Raw genomic sequence first — 23,303 nt, forward strand, 5'->3', positions numbered from 1 at the left:
GGTGGATAGCTTAGTTTTAGTTTAATTTAGAGAGCGCATGATAACAGGCTCTTTGGCCCAACTTTCCCACACCGACCAACATGTCCCAATTATAAGTCCCACCTGCCCGCATTTGGTCCATATCCCTCCAAACCTGTCTTCTCCATGTACCTGTCTAGCAGTCTCTTAAATGTTGGAATAGTCCCTGGCTCAACTACCTCCTCTGGCAGCTTGGTCCACACACCCACCACCCTTTGTGTGAAAAGGTTACCATCAGATTCCTATTAAATCTTTTCCACTTCACCTTAAACCTATGTTCTCTGGTCCTCGATTCACGTACTCTGGGCAAGAGACTGTGCATTTACCCAATCTATTCCTCTCATGATCTTATACACCTCTATACGATCACCCCTCATCCTCCTGCACCCCAAGGAACAGAGTCCCAGCCTACTCAACCTCTTCCTATAGCTCAGACCCTCTAGTCCTGGCAACAGTCGTGAATCTTCTCTACCCTTTCCAGCTTGACTTACAAGACCTGTGTGCTTGTTGGTTTCCGAATTCCTTGCATTACAACAATGGTTACAACTGAATGGTTGAAGATACAGGCATGGAAACAGGCTCTTCGACCCACCGAGTCCATTCCGACCACAATCACTTGTTCTATGTTATCCCACTTTTGCATCCACTCCCTACACCCTAGGAGCAATTTAGAGGCCAATTGACCTACAAGCCCACACGGCTTTGCGATATGGGAGAAAACCAGGCCGCGCAGTTAAAGGAGAGCGTGCAAATCCCAGACAGACAGACAGACAGCACCAGAGGTCAGGATCGAACCCAGATCTCTGGCACTGAGGCAGTAACTCTTACCAGCTGCAACACTCCAACACTAAACTTCAAAATCAATTGGCTACAAAATGCTTTTGGGAATCTCTGCTGCGTGAAGAGCTGTGGTAGAAATACAAGCTTTTATTCTAGGACTCACTTTGTTGGGAAAAGCCTTGTCTATTTCCTGCTGTAGTTTCGTCTGTACGTCTGGGTGAACGGCGAGATTGTACGCAATGTTGGAGAGCGTGGTACTGGTGGTCTCATACCCGGCAAAGATAAAGATGAAGCACTGGGCTAGGATCTCAGAGTCACTCAGAGCTGCAGTTAGACAAAACACCAGCATTTGTAAATGAAGACTCATTGTACAAAGAACTTCAAAAACAATTGGCTTGGTTAAAAATGTAAATTGTCCCTGGTGTGTGTAGGATGGTGTTAATGTGTGGATTTGGTGGGCCGAAGGGCCTGTTTCCACGCTGTATCTCTAAGCTAAACCTCTGTACCGAATATGAGGCCAACAAAGGCCATTTTTCTACCTGCACATAATGCATATCCTTCGATTCCCTGCATATCCATGTGCTTATCCCAAGACCACAAATGCCTCTACCGTATCTGCCCCCACCTCTATCTCTGACAGCATTTTACAGGCAGTTACCATCCTCAGTGTAAACAACAGCATGCCCTGCACACCCCCTTTTAAATGTGCTCCTCTCACCTTAAACCCATGCCCTCTAGTCTTTGATCCTGACATCCTGGGAAATAACTGTCTACCTTTCCCTGCCTCTTAATTTTATACACTTCTATCAGGTCTCCCCACACCTACTGCATTCCAGAGAAAACCATGCATGTTTGTCCAACCTCACCTTCTAATCAGGCATCATTCCGGTCTGTCAACCTCCCCTGCACCCTTTCCAAAGCCTCCACATCCTTGCTGTAATGGGGGCGACCAGAACTTGGTTGAGTTTATTGTCACGTGCACCGAGTATCGTGAGGCACGCAATACTCCAAATGCCGCTTAACCAAAGTCCTACAAAGCTGCAGCATGACTTCTATAACCTTTATACTCAATGCCCCGACAAATGAAGACAAGTATACCGTCTGCATTGAATGGCGGTGCTGGCTCGAGGGGCCGAATGGCCTACTCCTGCACCTATTGTCTATTGTCTATACCGTCTGCCTTCATTACCAATCTACTTGTGTTGCCACTTTCAGGGAGTTATGGACTTGGACCTCAAAATTCCTCTATAGGCCGGTGGTGCACTGGTAGAGCTGCTGCCTTACAGCGCCAGAGACCCGGGTTCCATCCTGACTACGGGTGCTTGTCTGTATGGAGTTTGTACGTTCTCCCCTTGACCTACATGGGTTTTCTCCGACAGCTTTGGTTTCCTCCCACAATCCATAGACGTTCAGGTTTGTAGGTTAATTAGCTTGGTGTAAATGTACAATAAAATGTTCCCCAGTGTGTATAGGGTAGTGTTAATGTGTGGGGATTGCAGGTCGGTGAGACTCGATGGGCTGAATGGCCCGTTTCCGCCCGGTATTTCTAAACTAAACAAAACTAAACATCAATGCTGTTAAGGATCATACTATTAATTGTATACACATTGCAATACCCAGGTCACTTAGGTATTGTGTATAGGAAGAAAACTGCAGATGCTGGTTAAAATTGAAGGTCGACACACAATGTTGGAGTAACTCAGCGGGTCATGCAGCATCTCCGGAGAGAAGGAATGGACCCGAAATGTCACCCATTCCTTCTCTCCCGAGATACTGCATGACCCGCTGAGTTGCTCCAGCATTGTGTCTGCCTTCACTTAGATGTTGTCTATGCTTCAGCTAATTCTTTGGTCATTATAACTTGCCTTTTGGGCTCAGACTAAATTCATTGAAGGTGTATCCAGTGAGCAGCTGGAATAGTTACACAAGTGTCCAGTCAGAGAGCTAGTTACTTATCACAGGACAGCCCTTCAGATCTGTGGTGGTTCCCACAGCCATCTCACCAGTCCCTTTCCTTTCCTCCTCTTTACTTTCCCTGAAAGATAGAGTCAGAGCTGTACAGCACAGAAACAGATCCAGGACCAGGCTGTAATCCAGATCGGTTAAAGTAGCTCCAGGGTGATCAAGTAACTAAACGAGGCACATTCATTTGCAGACCAGAAAGAAACATGGAGCTAGAATACATGATGCCAGTACCTCTGTCTGTAGATTTGTCGTCATTGTCCTGTAGCTCCGAGCTGGTGCCGGTCCCTTGAGAATCAACCATCATCTGTAGGAAATCCACACGATGCTGAGATAAACAAGAACGTTGTGAGCTTTGAATCCCATGGGTTTCGCACATAGAACATAGAACAGTACAATGCTGAGAACTACATTCTGCACTCTTATCTTCCCCTCTGTTCCACCTATTGTACTCGAGTTTGACTCGATTGTATTTATGTTTGGTATTATCTATACAATTGGGTTGCATGCAAAGTAAAGCTACCTCGGTGCACATGACAATAATAAGCCTGACGTAAATGTGCCAGGGCTACAGAGGAGGTGTCAAAGGGAGTTCCTGATCGCCATTGTGTATCTGCCATTGTCTATTTTCCCTTGGTCAGGCAGGCCAGCAGATAGAGTGTCTGTAAAAGAACCTGAGGACCCACCAAAAAGACCCAGCTGATGGAAATCAGAAAACTGCAGAAACTCCCTTTGTGACTGACTCCCTGTTCTACACCTCTGTCAACACCATCTGAAGGCCCTATCCCAAACAAGTGCAGGAGAAGCAACACCCATCCATTCACCTCTTCCCTTCCCACTGTTCAAGGACCAAAATAATCCTTCCCAATGAAGCAGTGATTCAATCACAAGAGAGTCAAGACTGTCTAATTGTTACCTGTACCAAGACGGAACAATGAAATTCTTACTTGCAGTAGCATACCAGGTCTGTAAATACAGCACTCAATAGTTAACGTAAAAAACAGAAAAAGTTCAATAAGTTTAAAAAAAATTAGTGGAAAACAAAACAAAAGTCCCTAGTCCAAGACAGTTTGGTTCACTTGGTGTTTGCACTGTTTACTAGACTTAAGAGTCATCGAGTCATTTATCATTTCAAGGCGATGAGATTCGCATCTTCAGAGATTACCCTGCTGAGGTGGTCAAGAAAAGAGCACTGTTTAACGAGTCAAGATCTATTCTTAGGAAGATCCCAGCGCTCAGATTTGGTATGTTGTGTCCAGCAAAACTCCGAGTTACCTACAATCAAACCGAATCCTTTTTTACTGACTACAATAAAGCACTGGAATTTGCTCGGGAGATCGAAAGGTCGCTGAAGGATTGAATATGACTTCACGGCTTTATTAATTGGCAGACATCTGATTGGACTTTAAAATATTAAAACCTAAAGATTTAAGTTTAGTGTATATACTATACGAATATTAACCGTAACTAATTACTATTAATCAAAAAACATATATATTTTTATTAATCATTACTAATAAGAAGTATAAGTAATATTTGATTTATGTAAACTTTACTTTGAATACTTAATTAATACACCTTAGACAGAAAAATCGATTTATTATAGACTAATTAGTTTCGGGCCTGCCCCGTTTATCTCTCTTTTATAAAAAAAAAATTAAAAAACAACTTCGTTAAAAAACGGAGCTAGTATTATATTTTTTTTACATCCCACGGAAGTCCTTAGATTTTTTGCCACTAACTGCACTAATTGTAGTTGTAGTTTTAGTTGTTTCTTCTTTTTTCCTGCACTCTTTTAACCTTTTATATATTGATTTTTTTTTTAGATTCAATTTTTATTATTATGTCATTTTTCAGAATTTATATACTTTTGGGAGATATTTCCGGGAGACATTCTACGTAGTACAAAAGATCATCCACCCTTCATTCAAGAAAAATGTTGTAGTTCGGGTGCCAGGCCATTTGCTTTATTATAGACTATCGGTTAAGATGCAAGATTCTATTAGGAAAACAGGGGGTAAAGGTATTACATTTTGTAGTTGGAATGTCAAGGGTGTTAATGAACCAATTAAAAGAGGTAAAGTACTTTCACATTTAAAATCTATTGATGCAGACATAATGTTCCTTCAGGAAACTCATCTCAAGAATGTAGCACATAATAGACTGAAAGGCAAATGGATTGATAAATTATTTCACTCATCGTTTCCCTTTAAATCAAGAGGTGTTGCCATTTTAATTCGTAAGGGTATACCATTTATACATACTTCCTCTATAGTCGACACTGAAGGTAGATATGTTATATTAGTGGGAGAACTATATTCTACAAAATTGATATTGGTGAATGTCTATGCACCAAATTTTGATAATCCGTTATTTTAAAAAAATATATTTAATACCATTCCAGAATTTGGATAATATAACTTGATAATTGGAGGAGATTTAAATTGTACATTAGATCCTTATTTGGATAGATCGTCAACTCAAAGGAAAAGAAAATCCAAGTCGTGTGAATTATTAAACTCTTATATAAATAGTGCAAATATAAAAGATGTTTGGAGGATTGAAAATCCTTCAGGCCGAGAGTATTCATTTTATTCACCAGTGCATAAAACTTACTCAAGAATTGACTATTTCTTGGTGGACTCCAAACTTATTCCTTATACGTATAATTCAAAATATCATAATATTATTATATCCGATCATGCCCCTTTAACATTTAGGGTAAAACTCCAAGGAGTAACGGGGAAACAGACTAATTGGAGATTTAATCCGCAAATCTTAAATGAAAAAGCATGTTATGACTATCTTAAATCGCAAATTGAAACTTTTTTTTACGCAAATGACCTCCCTGAAACACCTGCGTCCCTGCTTTGGGAAACATTTAAAGCATTTGTGAGAGGATGTATTATTGCTTTTCAAGCGTCTCAAAACAAGAAGAAGCGGGTTGAACAACATGACCTAGAAAGTCAGATAAAACAGTTAGACATAACAAATGCCATCGCTCCCTCTATTGAAATACATAATAAAATTGCAGCTCTCAAATACAAGTTAAATTATATTCTCTCAGCTCATATTTTAAGGCTTTTTCAATATACTAAACAAAAACATTTTGAATTTGGAGATAAACCACAGAAATTGCTAGCACGTCAACTTCGCAAATTAGAAGATGATTCTACAATTCATAAAATTAGATCAGAAAACGGAGATTTGCTTAAATTACCTAAGGATATTAATCAGAGATTTTTGCAATTTTATCAGTCATTATATTCATCAAAAATAACAGATAGCTCTGCGCAGATGCAAAACTTTTTGCAGGAATGTAACCTTCCTGGTTTTCACTGGCCGCAGAAATAACTATGAAAGACGTTGAAGAGACCATTAAATCCATGAAAAATGGGAAGACTCCTGGCCCTGATGGCTTAAATAATGAATTTTATAAAAAATTTAGTGATTTGATCTCTCCACGTTTGCAAACTGTATATAGTCACGCCTTTAAACAACAGAGATTACCGCAAACTCTGACTGAATCAACAATAATCCTCGTTCCTAAAAAAGATAAGGATTCTGAAGACCCTGGTTCGTATAGGGCGATAGCTCTTTTAAATACTGATCAGAAGATATTAGCGAAAATCTTAGCTCATAGATTAAGTCTAGTTATAGATAAATTGATACACCCCGATCAATCAGGCTTTATAGCCAAACGATATTCATTTTTCAATTTGAGACGCTTGTTCAATATAATATATTCAAATAGACTATTAAACGAAGATTTAGCAATCATCTCGCTAGATGCTGAAAAAGCATTTGATCAAGTAGAATGGCCCTATCTTTTCTCAGTGATGGAAAAATTTCAATTAGGTGAAAATTTTTGTTCATGGGTGAAACTTTTATATACATCCCCAACAGCTAGAATATTAACTAATCAAATGCTGTCATCCAAATTTCATTTATCTAGGGGTTGTAGACAAGGATGTCCACTATCACCGCTTCTATTTGCCCTTATTATAGAACCACTTGCTGAGAGTATTAGATCAAATTCAGATATTCATGGCTATAATACTAAACATACAACCAATAAAATTTCTTTATATGCGGATGATGTATTAATATATATTACAAAGCCAAAAATTAGCATTCCGAATTTATTAAATCTGATAACTCAATTTGGTTCATTTTCAGGTTATAGAATTAACTGGTACAAAAGTGAAATTATGCCAATAATGGAGCATAATCCGGCCATACTTCAACAATTTCCTTTTAAAATTGCCTATGAAAAGTTTAAATATCTTGGAATCTACGTGACTAGGAAATATACTTCTTTATTTAAATTAAATTTTCCTCCTTTACTCACTAAATTACATAGAAATATCCAATTTTGGAAAACACTTCCTATATCATTAGTTGGGCGTAGTAATGCTATAAAGATGATCTTTCTCCCACAGCTACTATACTTATTTCAAGCAATTCCGATCTATCTTCCAAAAAAGTTTTTTTTTTAAATTGATTCAATTGTTACTAATTTTATTTGGGACTACAAGACTCATAGAATAAATAAAAGACATCTATGTAAGTCTAAAACTAATGGAGGAATTGCCTTACCTAACTTCTTATTTTATTATTGGGCGGTTAATATTAAAAGTATAACCTGCTGGTTGGATGATTCTGATCAACAACCGGATGGGTTAAAGATGGAGAAAGAGGATTGTTTACCATTTGATATTGGTGCGATCCTCTTAGCTCCAATAAATATAAATAAAAAAACATATGGAGGTAATCCCATTATACACAGTGTTATCCGTACCTGGAAACAATTAAATCTTACGTTAAAATTGAGTAAATTATCTGTTTTCCTTCCTATTGCGAATAACCCTTCTTTTAAACCGTCTGTCTTAGATAGAGGATTTGCTCAATGGAAAAGTTATGGAATTAAAAGGGTGGGAGATCTTTATCATAAGGGAACTTTTTCTTTTCAGGATTTACAGCAGAAGTACGGATTACATGTTAATAATTATTTTAGATATTTACAACTTAGAGATTATGCTTGGATTAATCCTTCTGCTTGATCCTCCCGGCTTCGTCTGCCCAGCTCTTCCACCGCTGCCTCCAAACCCACTCCTGGACATCTCACTCCTGTCTTTGCTGGCTTGGACTGCTCTCTTGTGGGTTACCTGGACAGCTAGCTAGCTCCCTGCTAGCCACCGCTAGCTCCCTGCTAGCCACCGCTGCAGTCATCGAGCTGCAGGATACTCGCTAGCTGCTAACGCTAGCAGCTGCCCGGCTGCCTCCTCTGCCTGCACGTCCTCAGCTCCCTATTAACCCTCAGGCTGCTCAGCTTCCTCGGTCCTCCTCATAGGCCATGCTCTGGATCAGCCTGTTGTGCCTGACACTTTGGTCAGCTAGCCTGCGGCTGCCGGCTAACTTCTCCGGGCTCTGTGCTCCTTCGCTCCTGCCTGGCATGGCACTGAGGTACTTCGCCGTGAGGCTGCTTCAACTCAACAACCACTCCACTCCGCCATGCATCTCTGCCATCATCAACCACGGACTTCTTCGACGACCCAGATACATCCACAGAGGCTCCGGTCGCAAGTTTGTTTATTCCCAGACCGGTCACTCCATCCCCGCACTCTGGTCAGCTGAGCGGACTTCCACTCGTCGATTACGTCATCACAACAACGCACACGAGCACGCCCCCTGTCTGCAAGCCCTGGCAAAATCACCCGTGTCCATCCACACCACACAAAGCAATATGAAGCTCACTTTGTTCAATACCCAGTCCCTTAACAATAAAAGCCACATTCTGAACGACTTCATTCTGGACAATAAACTGGACTTTCTCTGTCTGACTGAAACCTGACAACAACCTCTGGACTACCTCTCACTCAACCTCACTACACCCAACGGATACTCCTACATCAATAAACCACGCTCGGAGGGCCGAGGTGGTGGGATTGCCGCAATACACCGACAGGACATCAAGATCAGCCTCATCTCCATCTCATCTGCTCCTTCATTTGAACACCTGGCTTTCAAACTCTCTGGTCACACACAATTAGTCATGGCAGTCGTCTACCGCCCTCCCAAACCACACTCATCATTCCTTTCTGACTTCTCCGACTTTCTGACCCAGTTCTGTTCTCTCTCCCCCTCAATCCTCCTCCTCGGTGATTTCAACATCCATATGGACTCCACTGACTCCACAATAACCGCTGACTTCACTGAAATACTCAACTGCTTTAACCTCACTCAACATGTCAATTTTCCCACCCATAACCGTGGACCTTGTCTGCTCCACTGGACTAAATCTACACCACCTTTCTGGCTCCGACCCCACCCTCTCCGATCACTTAGCCATCAACATGTCCGTCAACATTCCCACCCCAGCTCCAAGGCAAAAACGCAAAATCAACTTCCGTAAGCTGAACTCTGTTTCACCTACCTCGCTCTCATCCTCCCTCTCTGAAAAAATCTCCGCCTCTCCCTTCGTTGACCTCCACAGCCCCTCTGACCTCACTGACTACTACAACCACACTCTCTCCTCCTGCCTCGACCAGCTTGCACCTAGAAAAACCAAAACAGTTTCCTTCACCCACTCTGCTCCCTGGTTTACCCCCAAACTCCGCATGATGAAAACCCATGCCCGCCAACTTGAAAGACTCCGCAACAAAACAGGTCTCACAATTCACTCCCAAGCCTACAAAGACCACCTGCAGCACTACAAAGATGCCCTCTCCCGCGCTCACTCCACCTACTACTCTCAAATAATTCACTCTGGCTCCGGAAACCCAAAAGCACTCTTCTCTACAATAAACAAACTCCTCAGCCCCCTGGACACCATCTCCCAGTCATTCACAGTCGACAAATGCACCTCTTTCCTTTCATTCTTCCAAAGCAAAATAGACAACATCTACAGCTCCTTAACCACCAACGCACCTGCTCCCCCTCAAACCACCTGCTCCCCCTTCGACAAGGTCCCACATAGGAGATTGGTGTACAAACTTAAAGCACATGGTATTGAGGGTTCAGTTTTGAGGTGGATAGAAAATTGGTTGGCGGACAGGAAGCAAAGAGTAGGAATAAACGGGTCCTTTTCGGAATGGCAGGCAGTGACTAGTGGGGTACCGCAAGGCTCAGTGCTGGGACCCCAGTTATTTACAGTGTATATTAATGATTTGGACGAGGGAATTGAATGCAACATCTCTAAGTTTGCGGATGACACGAAGCTGGATGGCAGTGTTAGCTGCGAGGAGGATGCTAGGAGGCTGCAGAGTGACTTGGATAGATTAGGCGAGTGGGCAAATGCATGGCAGATGCAATATAATGTGGATAAATGTGAGGTTATCCACTTTGGCGGCAAGAACAGGAAAGCAGAGTATTACCTGAATGGTGACCGATTGGGAGAAGGGGAGATGCAACGTGACCTGGGTGTCATGGTGCACCAGTCATTGAAAGCAAGCATGCAGGTGCAGCAGGCAGTGAAGAAAGTGAATGGTATGTTGGCATTCATAGCAAGAGGATTTGAGTTTAGGAGCAGGGAGGTTCTGCTGCAGTTGTACAGGGCCTTGGTGAGACCGCACCTGGAGTATTGTGTGCAGTTTTGGTCTCCTAACCTGAGGAAAGACGTTCTTGCCTTAGAGGGAGTACAGAGAAGGTTCACCAGATTAATCCCTGGGATGGCGGGACTTGCATATGAGGAAAGACTGGATAGACTGGGCTTGTACTCGCTGGAATTTAGAAGACTGAGGGGGGATCTTATAGAAACATATAAAATTCTTAAGGGGTTGGAGAGGCTAGATGCGGGAAGATTGTTCCCGATGTTGGGGGAGTCCAGAACCAGGGGTCACAGCTTAAGGATAAGGGGGAAGTCTTTTAGGACCGAGATGAGAAAACATTTCTTCACACAGAGAGTGGTGAGTCTGTGGAATTCTCTGCCACAGAAGGTAGTTGAGGCCAATTCATTGGCTATATTTAAGAGGGAGTTAGATGTGGCCCTTTTTGCTAAAGGGATCAGGGGGTATGGAGAGAAGGCAGGTACAGGTTACTGAGCTGGATGATCAGCCATGATCATATTGAATGGCGGTGCAGGCTCGAAGGGCCGAATGGCCTACTCCTGCACCTATTTTCTATGTTTCTATGTTTCTATCCTGTCAACCCCTGTCTCAGTTCTCCCCAGTCTCCACCACCGACCTCTCTGACCTCTTCACAGGAATGAAAACTGCCACCTGCTCTTTGGACCCCATCCCCTCCAGCTTTGTCAAGGCCTGCCTTCCTACTCTCTCTCCACTTATCACTGCAACAATAAACTCCTCCCTGTCCACTGGCATCGTCCCGCCATCCCTCAAAATCGCTGCTGTCACCCCTATTCTGAAAAACCTGGACTCAACCCTGACACCCCAAACAACTTCAGGCCAATCTCCAACCTACCCTTTCTGTCCAAAGTTTTGGAACGCACTGTAGCTTCTCAACTCAAACACCACCTCTCTACCAATAACCTGTATGAAACATTCCAATCCGGATTCCACTCCAACCACAGTACTGAAACTGCACTCCTCAAAATCACCAATGACCTTCTCCTCTCCTCTGACACTGGCAACCTCAACATTCTCATCCTACTCGACCTCAGCGCCGCCTTTGACACCATAAATCACTCCATCCTCCTTACCCGACTTGAAACCACCTTTAACATCACCGGCACAGCCCTATCCTGGATCAAATCATACCTCTCCGACAGGCACCAGTTCATCTCCATTAATAACTGCAAATCCCCCACCGCTCCCCTCCCCCAAGGTGTCCCCCAAGGTTCAGTTCTTGGCCCCCTCCTCTTCATCCTGTACCTGTTCCCCCTTGGTCAATTAATCCGCCGTCATGGTCTCAAGTTCCACTGCTATGCTGATGATATCCAGCTCCTCATCTCCACCAAGTCAATCTCCACCACTACGCACTCTACCCTGACAAACTGCATCACTGAAATAAAATCTTGGTTTCAATTCAATTTCCTCAAACTCAATTGCAACAAATCTGATATCATCATCATTGGACCAAAAACCCTCACCAAATCCACCCACAACTTCACCCTCAATATTGATGGTTTCCCAGTATCCACCTCCCCTCACATCCGGAATCTTGGAATCATCCTGATCAAACCCTCTCCTTCGACAAACACATCAAACACATCACCAAGACAGCCTTCTTCCACCTCAAAAACATCGCCCGTCTCCGTCCATTCCTCTCCTCCACAGCTGCTGAAACCCTCATCCACGCATTCATCACCTCTCGTCTGGACTACTGCAACAGCCTCCTCTATGGTTCACCCTCAAAAATCATCAACAAACTCCAACACATCCAGAACTCCGCTGCCCGTCTATTCACCCACTCCCCGATCCGTGACCATATCACCCCCGTCCTTTACAAGCTCCACTGGCTCCCCATCCCCCAGAGAATCTAGTACAAAATCCTCCTCATGACATACAAAGCCCTCCATAACCTGGCCCCATCCTACCTGACTGACCTCCTCCACAGGCACACTCCCACCCGTAACCTCCGCTCTGCTGCTGCCAACCTCCTGTCCCCCCCCCATCCGGACCAAACTCAGATCCTGGGGGGACAGGGCTTTCTCCATCACTGCTCCCACACTCTGGAACTCACTACCCCAAACCGTCAGAGACTCCTCCTCACTCACCACATTCAAAACATCACTGAAGTCTCATCTGTTCAGCACTGCCTTCAACCACTGACCGTTACCTCACCTTCTTTTTCCTTTTCTCTTCGCTTACTCATTTATCTATTTATTTTCTTTTATGTTTTAGTAAACCTTGTAAAGCGTCTTTGAGTGTTAGAAAAGCGCTATATAAATGTAATGCATTATTATTATTATTATTATTTTCCAGACAGTATACCTGCTGGCCTGTATGACCGAGGGAAAATAGACAATGGCAGATACACAATGGCGATCAGGAACTCCCTTTGACACCTCCACTGTAGCCTTGGTACATTTACGTCTGGCTTATTATTGTCACGTGCACCGAGGTAGCTTTACTATGCATGCTATCCAATGGTATAGATAATACTAAACATAAATACAATCGAGTCAAACTCGAGTCCAATAGGCAGAAAAGATTCAAGATTCAATTTATTGTCACATGTACCAATTAAGGTACAGTGAAATTTCAGTTACCATACAGCCATACTAAGTAAAAAGCAACAAGACACACAGCCACATGAAATAAAATGTAACATAAACATCCACCACTGATATGCTGCCTGACCCGCTGAGTTACTCCAGCTTTTTGTGTCTGTCTTCAATTTAAACCAGCATCTGCAGTTCCTCCTACAAAATAAACTGGTTAATGCTGGACACTCAGTGGGTTAGGTAGCATCCCTGGAGAACATGGATAGGTGATGTTTCAGGTCAGGTCACAACTTATCCATCAGCTATCCATGTTCTCCAGCCATGCTACCTGACCCACCGAGTTACTCCAGTATTGTTGTATCTTCCCTTGTCCTGATTCAGTGTTCACCTTGTCCAACTTGGAGGAACCAAATAATTAGGCGACCACTTTGCCGAGTCAGCAGCAATTAAGCTGCATCTCCGGCTTCCTGTTGCTTTCATTCAGCAACCCATCCACATTCAAACCTGAAAACTGTGACCTCCAGGTTCAAGACCAGCTTGTTCCCAACAACCTACACAACACTAACCTCAACTATGAACTGTTTAGTTTAATTTAGCGATACAGTGCAGAAACAGGCCCTTCGGCACACCAAATCCGCACATTAACACCATCCTACACACACCAGGGACAATTTACATTTGTACCAAGCCAATTAACCTACAAACCTGTACGTGTTTGGAGTGCGGGAGGAAACCGAAGATCTTGGAGAAAACCCACGCGTTCACGGTGAGAATGTACAAACTCCGTACAGACAGCACCCGTAGTCAGGATCGAACCCGGGTCTCCGGCGCTGTAAGGCAGCAACTTTACCGCTGCGCCACCATGCGCTCATGCCGCTGTGACCGTCTTTGGTTGCACCAAGGACTTTGTGGGGGGGGGGGGGGGGGGGGGTTCGAACTAGTATTGGGATTATTAACAAACAAACATGCAATAAATGATGTATCATCTATGCGTATTGTGTTTACAGGTCTTTGTTGGAGCTGGAAGGAAGAACCCCTTCCTTCAACCCATTTTTTAGAGTTATGAAATTGAGTGGAGATAGGTGGTCAGTCAAGGGGTTGTGGTTAAAATACAAAAAGATACAGGGGTACAATCTGTTCCAGTTTCACACTCACTGTATGCACGTCTTTTTGCCTCTTTGCCTTCAAAGCCGCTATGGTTTTCATGAAAAACTGAGACGAATCACGCGGGAAAAAACCAAAGCCGAGTTTTTCCAGGATAGGTACGATGGCAGGAACTATCACTAGAAAATAAGACAGGAAAATATCGTGCAAGATGAACAGACCTGCATGCACACATTTGGAGGGACAGAGAGGAACTGAATGAAGGGTAATTGGGCAGAGATAAAGCAGTAACATGTATGGAGGAAGTGGAGGGAAGAAGGCTTTTGGTACATTAGCCTCATGAGTCAAGGTACTGAGCATAGAAGATCGACACAAAATGTTGGAATAACTCAGCGGGACAGGGAGCATCTCTGGAGAGAAGGAATGGGTGACATTTCGGGTCCGGACCTTTCTTTAGGTCTGAAGAAGAGTCTCGACCCGAAACGTCACCCATTCAGCTGCCTGTCCTGCTGAGTTACTCCAGCATTTTGTGTCTATCTTCGGTTTAAACCAGCATCTGCAGTTCCTTCCTACATATTGAGTATACATGTCGAGACATCATGTTACAGTTGTACAAGACGTTAGTGAGTCCACATTTGGAGTATTGTTTTTCAGTTTTGGTTACCCTGCCACAGAAGGGATGTCATTAAGCCAGAAAGAGTGAAACATTTTTAACGATGTTGTCAGGACTCGAGCGCCTGAGCCACAGTAGGAGGTTGGGGTAGGCTAGGACTATAATCCTTGGAGTGCAGGAAGCTGAGTGGTGATTTTATAAAGGTGCATAAAGTTATAAAGGGAATATATAGAGTGAATGCATGGTGTTTTTTAACCCAGGGTAGGGGAATCAAGAACAAGAGGGCAGATTTAAGGTGAGAGGCAGGATTTAACAGGAACCAGAGGAGCAATGTTTTCCTACATTCTCATTAAATTTGGGATTTAAAGTATGTAAACAATGTACAAGTTCCATCCAGGCAGCACCGGCAGTCCGGATCAAACCCGGGTTTGTAAGCTGCAAGGCACTGAACCGCCCAAAAGGATCAGCAAATACTGTGAATTACTTACCAGTAAGAATAATAACAGGGTTGAACAGGGAGAATTTAACCAGCTTCTTGATATTGGTGACAAACGGGTCATCAGGATTGTTGATGGAGTCCACATCGACACTGAAGGAGGTGCTGGAGATTGCATCCATGCCATAAGGCCCAAAGATACTGGCAGAAGGGAGATATGGTCATTATGTTCCGGTTGCTAAACACTTTAACTCCCCCTCCCATTCCCACACTGACCTTTCTGTCCTGGGCCTCCTCCATTGTCAGAGTGAGGCCCAGCGCAAATTGGAGGAACAGCACCTCATAGTTCGTTTGGGCAGCTTACACCCCAGCGGTATGAACATTGACTTCTCTAACCTCAAGTATCCATTATCTGCCCACTCTCTCCATCCCTTCCCCTTCCCAGTTCTCCAACCAGTCTGACTGTCCCTCTGATTACACTGTATCTGTCTGCTTTGTTGTCACCTTCTCCTAGCTAACAACGGTCTAGTCTACATTTTCCTTGATCTGCATCCCTTTTGATCTCTTACACCTCCTTATCTCTGTAACTCCCTCCCTCCCCCCTGATGCTCAGTCTGAAGAAGGGTCTCGGCCCAAAACGTCACTCATTTCTTCTCTCCAGAGATGCTGCCTGACCTGCTGAGTGACTCCAGCAGTTTGTGTCTATCTTTGATATGTTCATTAGAATTGCTTAACAGATGACAGGAGAAAAATAAAACCTCATGGCCGCTGCTAGTTACAGATAGTTCACATCACGAAGAACATCAGGGGCCAAAGCAGGCACCATTGATGCTCCCCGAGACACATTCCATTTCTTCATCAGATCTAATTAACAAAATATTCTCTTCCTTTTCCCTCAAAGGCTGGTCTAGTTTTTCTTATAATCCATCTGTACAGATTATTTAAAAATAAACAAGACTGCAGAGATTCACACAGCAGGGCACAGGCCCTTTGGCCCGTCTTGTTCATGCCGATCAATGGCCATGTCCCATTTCTGTGCATTTGGCCCAATCCCTCCGAACCCTTCCTATCCATACATCTGCCAAATGGCTTCTTTTAAAAAAAGTCATAACTGTATCTGCTTCTGCAGCTTCCACCGGCAGCTCGTTCCAGTTTTGTTGCAAAAGCAGATCTAGTAGACAGGGGCACCCCCACCAGCCGTGACTATACAGACAGGCAAAGGGGGGGAAAGGTGGAAGGAAAAGCTTCAGGTGCTGTCTGTATGGAGTTTGCACGTTCTCCCTGTGACTCTGGATTTCCTCCGGGTGCTCCGGTTTCCTCCCACATCCCAAAAGTAATTAGCCTCTGTAACTTGCCCCTAGTGTGTGGAGACTGGGATGAGAAAGTGGGATAACAGAACTGGTGTGAGTGGATGATCGATGGTCAGCCCGAACTGTGGCCAAAGGGCCTGGTTCCATGCTGTATCCCCAAATCAAACCTAAACTAAACGCAAACCATGAGAATCTACATTTAAAACTTGGCCGAGGGTCGATGCTCAAACACTCCTCCGCTGGTGGATGAGTTTTAACACTGGAAAGTGGGAAACAAAAAAGGCTTTTTAAAATAGATACAAACTCAAGGAATAGAAATTGTATGGAACCCAAAGAAATGATTGCGTCCAGAGACACAAGAATTGACAGATGCTGCAATCCTGACCACAACACAAACCCACATGTCTTTTGGAATGTGGGAGGAAACCGAAGCAGCTGGAGGAAGCCCACGTGGTCCCAGGGAGAGTGTGCAAACTCCACACAGACAGCACCCGTGGTCTGGATCAAACCCAGTTCTCTGGCACCAACCACCAAAAGAGAATAAGTTGAAGGGAAATATATCGGCTATTAGGACCACTGGAGGAACTCAGGTCAGGCAGCATCCGAGGAGTCGGAAGAAGGGTCCAGACCAGAAACGTCACCTATCCCTGTCCTCCAGAAATGCTGCCAGACCCGCTGAGTTACTGTAGCACTTTGTGTTGTAAAGTGGAGAGGCATGGAGGGAAAACTGAACAAACAGACAAAATACTTACTCCCTCAAGGCGACAGTTTCATTCAGCTTCGCTTTCTTCTCAGCAATGTTCACAAGGTTTTCTGTGTAGTGATTAATGATTGAACACATCTAGGAAAGGGGGGGAATAAGAGAGCAATATGAGGGGTGTACAATAACATATAACAACTACAGCATGGAAACAGGCCTGTCCGGCCCTACCAGTCCACGCCGACCATTCTCCCTGACCTAGTCTCATCTACCTGCACTCAGACCATAACCCTCTAATTCCCCTCTTATCCATATACCTATCCAATTTACTCTTAAATAATAAAATCGAGCCAGCCTCCACCACTTCCACCGGAAGCCCATTCCATACAGCCACAACCCTCTGAGTAAAGAAGTTCCCCCTCATGTTACCCCTAAACCTTTGTCCCTCAATTCTGAAGCTATGTCCCCTTGTTGGAATCTTCCCCACTCTCAAAGGGAAAAGCCTACCCACGTCAACTCTGTCCGTCCCTCTCAAAATTTTAAAAACCTCTATCAAGTTCCCCCTCAACCTTCCACGCTCCAAAGAATAAAGACCCAACCTGTTCAACCTCTCTCTGTAGCCTAAGTGCTGAAACCCAGGCAACATTCTAGTAAATCTCCTCTGTACCCTCTCCATTTTGTCGACATCCTTCCTATAATTTGGCGACCAGAACTGCACACCATACTCCAGATTCGGCCTCACCAATGCCCTGTACAATTTCAACATTACATCCCAACTTCTATACTCGATGCTCTGATTTATAAAGGCAAGCATACCAAACGCCTTCTTCACCACCCTATCCACATGAGATTCCACCTTCAGGGAACAATGCACAGTTATTCCCAGATCCCTCTGTTCCACTGCATTCCTCAATTCCCTACCATTTACCCTGTACGTCCTATTTTGATTTGTCCTACCAAAATGCAGCACCTCACACTTATCAGCATTAAACTCCATCTGCCATCTTTCAGCCCACCCTTCCAAAAGGCCCAAGTCTCTCTGTAGACTTTGAAAATCTACCTCACTATCAACTACTCCACCTATCTTAGTATCATCTGCATATTTACTAATCCAATTTGCCACACCATCATCCAGATCATTAATGTAAATGACAAACAACAGTGGACCCAACACAGATCCTTGGGGCACTCCACTAGACACTGGCCTCCAACCTGACATACAATTGTCAACCGTTACCCTCTGGTATCTCCCATTCAGCCATTGTTGAATCCATCTTGCAACCTCACTATTAATACCCAACGATTTAACCTTCTTAATCAACCTTCCATGTGGAACCTTGTCAAATGCCTTACTGAAGTCCATATAGACAACATCCACAGCCTTGCCCTTATCAATTTCCCTGGTAACCTCTTCAAAAAATTCAAGAAGATTAGTCAAACATGACCTTCCAGGCACAAATCCATGTTGACTGTTTCTAATCAGGCCTTGATTATCCAAATAATTATATATATTGTCCCTAAGTATCTTTTCCATTAATTTTCCCACCACAGACGTCAAACTAATAGGTCTATAATTGCTAGGTTTACTTTTAGAACCTTTTTTAAACAAAGGCACAACATGCGCAATGCGCCAATCTTCCGGCACCATCCCTGTTTCTAATGACGTTTGAAATATTTCCGTCATAGCCCCTGCTATTTCTGCACTAACTTCCCTCAATGTCCTAGGGAATATCCTATCAGGACCTGGAGACTTATCCACTTTTATATTCTTCAAAAGTGTCCGTACCTCCTCTTCTTTAATCCTCCTAATTTCCATCACTACTCTACTTGTTTCGCTTACCTCACATAATTCAATATCCTTCTCCTCGGTAAATACCGAAGAAAAGAAATTGTTTAATATCTCCCCCATTTCTTCCGGCTCAGCACATAGCTGTCCACTCTGACTCTCTAATGGACCAATTTTATCCCTCACTATCCTTTTGCTATTGACATATCTGTAGAACCCCTTGGGGTTTACTTTTACATTACTTGCCAAAGCAGCCTCATATCTTTTTTTCGCTTTTCTAATTTCCTTTTTAAGATTCCTTTTACATTCTTTATATTCCTCAAGAACCCCATTTACTCCCTGCCGCTTATATTTATTGTATATCTCCCTCTTTTTCCAAACCAAGTGTCCAATTTCCCTGGAAAACCACGGCTCTTTCAAATTATTATTCTTTCCTTTCCACCGAACAGGGACATAAAGACTCTGTACTCTCAAAATTTCACCTTTAAATATCCTCCATTTCTCTATTATATCCTTTTCATAAAACAACAATTTCCATTTCACTCCTTTTAAATCCTTTCTCATCTCCTCAAAATTAGCCTTTCTCCAATCCAAAATCTCAACCCTTGGTCCAGATTTGACCTTCTCCATAATGATATTGAAACTAATGGCATTATGATCACTAGACCCAAAGTGCTCCTCAACACATACCTCTGTCACCTGACCCATCTCATTTCCTAACAGGAGGTCCAACACTGCCCCTTCTCTGGTAGGCACCTCTACGTATTGCTGCAAAAAACTATCCTGCACACATTTTACAAACTCCAAACCATCCAGCCCTTTAACAGAATGTGATTCCCAGTCTATATACGGAAAATTGAAATCACCCACAATCACCACTCTGTGCTTACTACTAATATCTGCTATCTCCTTACATATTTGCTCTTCCAATTCTCGTTCCCTATTTGGCGGTCTATAATACACCCCTATAAGTGTTGCTAAACCTTTCTCATTTCTGAGTTCCACCCAAACAGCCTCCTTAATCGAGCCTTCTAGTCTGTCCTGCCAAAGCACTGCTGTGATATCCTCCCTGACAAGCAATGCAACACCCCCACCTCTTGCCCCTCCGATTCTATCACATCTGAAACAATGAAATCCTGGAATATTTAATTGCCAATCGCAACCCTCCTGCAACCATGTTTCACTGATCGCCACAACATCATACTTCCAGATGTCAATCCAGGCTCTAAGCTCATCCACCTTTCTTACAATGCTCCTAGCATTAAAATATACACATTTAAGGGACCCATCATTTCTTATTCTCAGTTTATTTCTTTTCCCTTCTTTCTCTCCTACATATTGGGTCTGAGTGTTTCCCTTCTCTGCCTCCTGCCTCACACACTGCCTATTAGCTATCTGTGTTTGCAGAGTTGAATTGGCATAGTGAAATCAATGTACTGGCCTGGACCCAAACCTGTTTCACTGGAGCTTTGTTCACGGGGCCTCCCGTCTCTCAGCGCTCCACTTTATGATGTTGCACTGGGTCCGTAGTCTGACCCATCCCTGGCTGATGCCTTCCCCAACAACCACCGGAAACCCATCCCACCCCCGGGGAGCACCATCTGTGATCAATGACTAACTCACATCCAACATCTTTACATCATGTGGCAACTTTAGTTTTATTTTTAGAGATAGATACAGCGCGGAAACAGGCTCTTCGGCCCACCGGGTCCGCGCCGAACAGCGATCCCCGCACCTTAACACTATCCTATACCCACTGGGGATCATTTTTACATTTTACCAAGCCAATTAACCTACATACCTGTACGTCTTTGGAGTGTGAAAACCACGTGGTCACGGGGAGAACGTACAAACTCCGTACATCACCCGTAGTCGGGATCGAACCCGGGTCTCCGGCGCTGCAATCGCCGTAAGGCCCCAACTCTACCGCTGCGCCACCGAGCTGCCCCTAAGTGTTTTCACTTTTCAATTAAAAATAAAAGCACTGGCAAATGCCCTCAGGAACTTGATTTTTTTTTTCACCTCGTGTTTTCTTAGGTCTCAGGAAGTTATTGAACTCAACAAGACTATGCCAACTCTCAGAGTAATCCAAGTGGCCGATATATTTCCCTTCAGCTTATACCCTTTTGGTGGTTGGTGCGAGAGACCTGGGTTCAATCCTGACCACGGATTTATTTATTCGTGTCATCACACAACTGTTTGCAGAGTTGAATTGGCATAGTGAAATCAAATAGTGAAAGGCCAGGATAGAGTGAATGTGGAGAGGATTTTTCCACTAGTTGGAGAGTCTAGGACCAGAGGCCACAGCCTCAGAATAAAAGGACATACCTTTAGAAAGATGAGAAGGAATTTCTTTAGTCAGAAGGTGGTGAATCTGTGGAATTCATTGCCACAGACGGCGGTGCAAGCCAAGGCAGTGGATAATTTCAAGGCGGAGATTGATAGATTCTTGATTAGTGGGGGTATCAGGAGTTATGGGGAGAAGGCAGGAGAATGGGGTTGAGAGGGAGAGATAGATCAGCTATGATTGAATGGCAGAGTAGACGTGATGGGCCGAATGGTCTTATTCTGCTCCTAGAACTTATGAAAATGTTCAGTGTACACAATTTGTTCAGCATGTGGTCACTTTGAAAAGCAACCTGTGAACATCTACACTGTCGTCAACTCTCCGGTTAACTTGCTATAATGTTACTCTCTGGCATTGCACCTCCTGGAATCAGAAGAGCTGTAGCCAGTCAAAAAGAACGCCTCAGACAATCAGAGGATGAAAGACACCCCCTACATGACCGCCCTTTGCTACCTCAGCGTTTGAAATCACGCAGAAGTTTCCTCTCCCCTGTCGATCCCCTGGACTGCAGTGCATCGTCCAGAAGGCTCAAACTCTGGGAAGAGAGACGAGAGAAATCTCCAGAAGATGTTCACATGGCAATCGACCCCTCTGAGAAACTCCCACCAGGTTCCGACCAAGCGTGGATAACCTGGCGCAGTCTCAACAGACTGCGGACAGGCGTGGGGAGGGGCAAACCAAACGTGCTGGTGTGGGGATGTACTGAAGATGTGGCAGACTGCGAGTGTGGACGGGGCCTCCAGACTATGGAACATCTCCTGAGTAGCACGACACACGCACTGTAAAGGATCTTAGAGAGGCCAACCACGTGGCACTAAAATTTGCTCGCTATTGGCAAACAGTTGTGTGATGACACGAATAAATAAATACTCCTCGCTATCTACTTTTCAACCCACACAAACTGCATGTGATGTGGATTTAATTGTACATCGACGCTCTGCCACACAGGTATCCAGGGTCTTTACCTCCTTCAGTTTCCCGCTGGTGAACAATGGCGAAAGCACGTTTCGAATTCTCTTCCACTTCTCATCTACAACATTGCTCACAGACTCTCCCAATGGTCCACTCAGGTCAAATTTCTACAGAGAAAGACAGGATGGTTTACCATTTAGTTTAAAACAAAGCAGATGGGATTCGGTCTGAAGAAAGGTCCTAACCTGAAACGTCGCTTCTTGACGCCGATGCTGCTTGACCTGCTGAGTTACTCCAGCACTTTGTGTCTTTTTTTTTGTAAACCAGCATCTGTAGTTCCCCTGAATCTCGGTGGCATTCAATGACTTGTTACTTCATTGAACTTCTCGTTCCTAACACCATGTGCTTTGGGCTGTCAAACAGGTGACAGGACAGTGGGATTAAACGTGCCACATCTACTTTTTGGGGTTATCGAAACGTATAAGATTATTAAGGGGTTGGACACGTTAGAGGCAGGAAACATGTTCCCAATGTTGGGGGAGTCCAGAACCAGGGGGCCACAGTTTAAGAATAAGGGGTAGGCCATTTAGAACTGAGATGAGGAAAAATGTTTTCAGTCAGAGAGTTGTGAATCTGTGGAATTCTCTGCCTCAGAAGGCAGTGGAGGCCAATTCTCTGAATGCATTCAAGAGAGAGCTAGATAGAGCTCTTAAGGATAGCGGAGTCAGGGGGTATGGGGAGAAGGCAGGAACGGGGTACTGATTGAGAATGATCAGCCATGATCACATTGAATGGCGGTGCTGGCTCGAAGGGCCGAATGGCCTCCTCCTGCACCTATTGTCTATTGTTACAAAGGCAAGCACAGAAAGGTGGCAATTTCTTTGTGTTCCGCTGACTTGACAGTAGTGGCCACATAGGTTTTGGTTTGTGATTGTCACGTGTTCCGAGGTACAGTGAAAAACTTCAATCTGCATGCTATCTAATCAGATAATGATGTATGAGATTATGTTACCATCATACAATACGACGGTGAGACCATATTTGGAGTACTATGTTCAGTTTTGGTCACCTTTCTATCATGAAGCTGAAAAGCGTGCAGAGAAGATTTAGGAGAAAGTTCCTAGCACTTTATTCTTTGGAGTGCAGGAGGTTGAGGGGCGATTTAGAGGCGTACAAGATCATGAGGGTATACACAAGGTGAATGCACAG

At 44.0% G+C, this 23,303-nt stretch overlaps 1 protein-coding gene across 1 annotated transcript in view; it reads right to left on the reverse strand.

Moving 5' to 3' along the window:
* LOC144603857 (cytochrome P450 3A30-like) overlaps positions 1–23,303 on the reverse strand; it is a 37,379-nt gene that overhangs the window by 4,022 nt on the left and 10,054 nt on the right. The window contains exons 5-10 of the mRNA XM_078417622.1: positions 22,148–22,261; positions 17,102–17,190; positions 15,092–15,240; positions 14,042–14,169; positions 2,995–3,088; positions 962–1,122 (exon numbers count right to left, since the gene is read on the reverse strand). Coding sequence (XP_078273748.1) covers positions 962–1,122; positions 2,995–3,088; positions 14,042–14,169; positions 15,092–15,240; positions 17,102–17,190; positions 22,148–22,261 — 735 coding nt within the window. The remainder of the gene's footprint in view (positions 1–961; positions 1,123–2,994; positions 3,089–14,041; positions 14,170–15,091; positions 15,241–17,101; positions 17,191–22,147; positions 22,262–23,303) is intronic.

This window comes from Rhinoraja longicauda, chromosome 21, assembly GCF_053455715.1.
Source record: "Rhinoraja longicauda isolate Sanriku21f chromosome 21, sRhiLon1.1, whole genome shotgun sequence".
Classification (NCBI taxonomy): domain Eukaryota; kingdom Metazoa; phylum Chordata; class Chondrichthyes; order Rajiformes; family Arhynchobatidae; genus Rhinoraja; species Rhinoraja longicauda.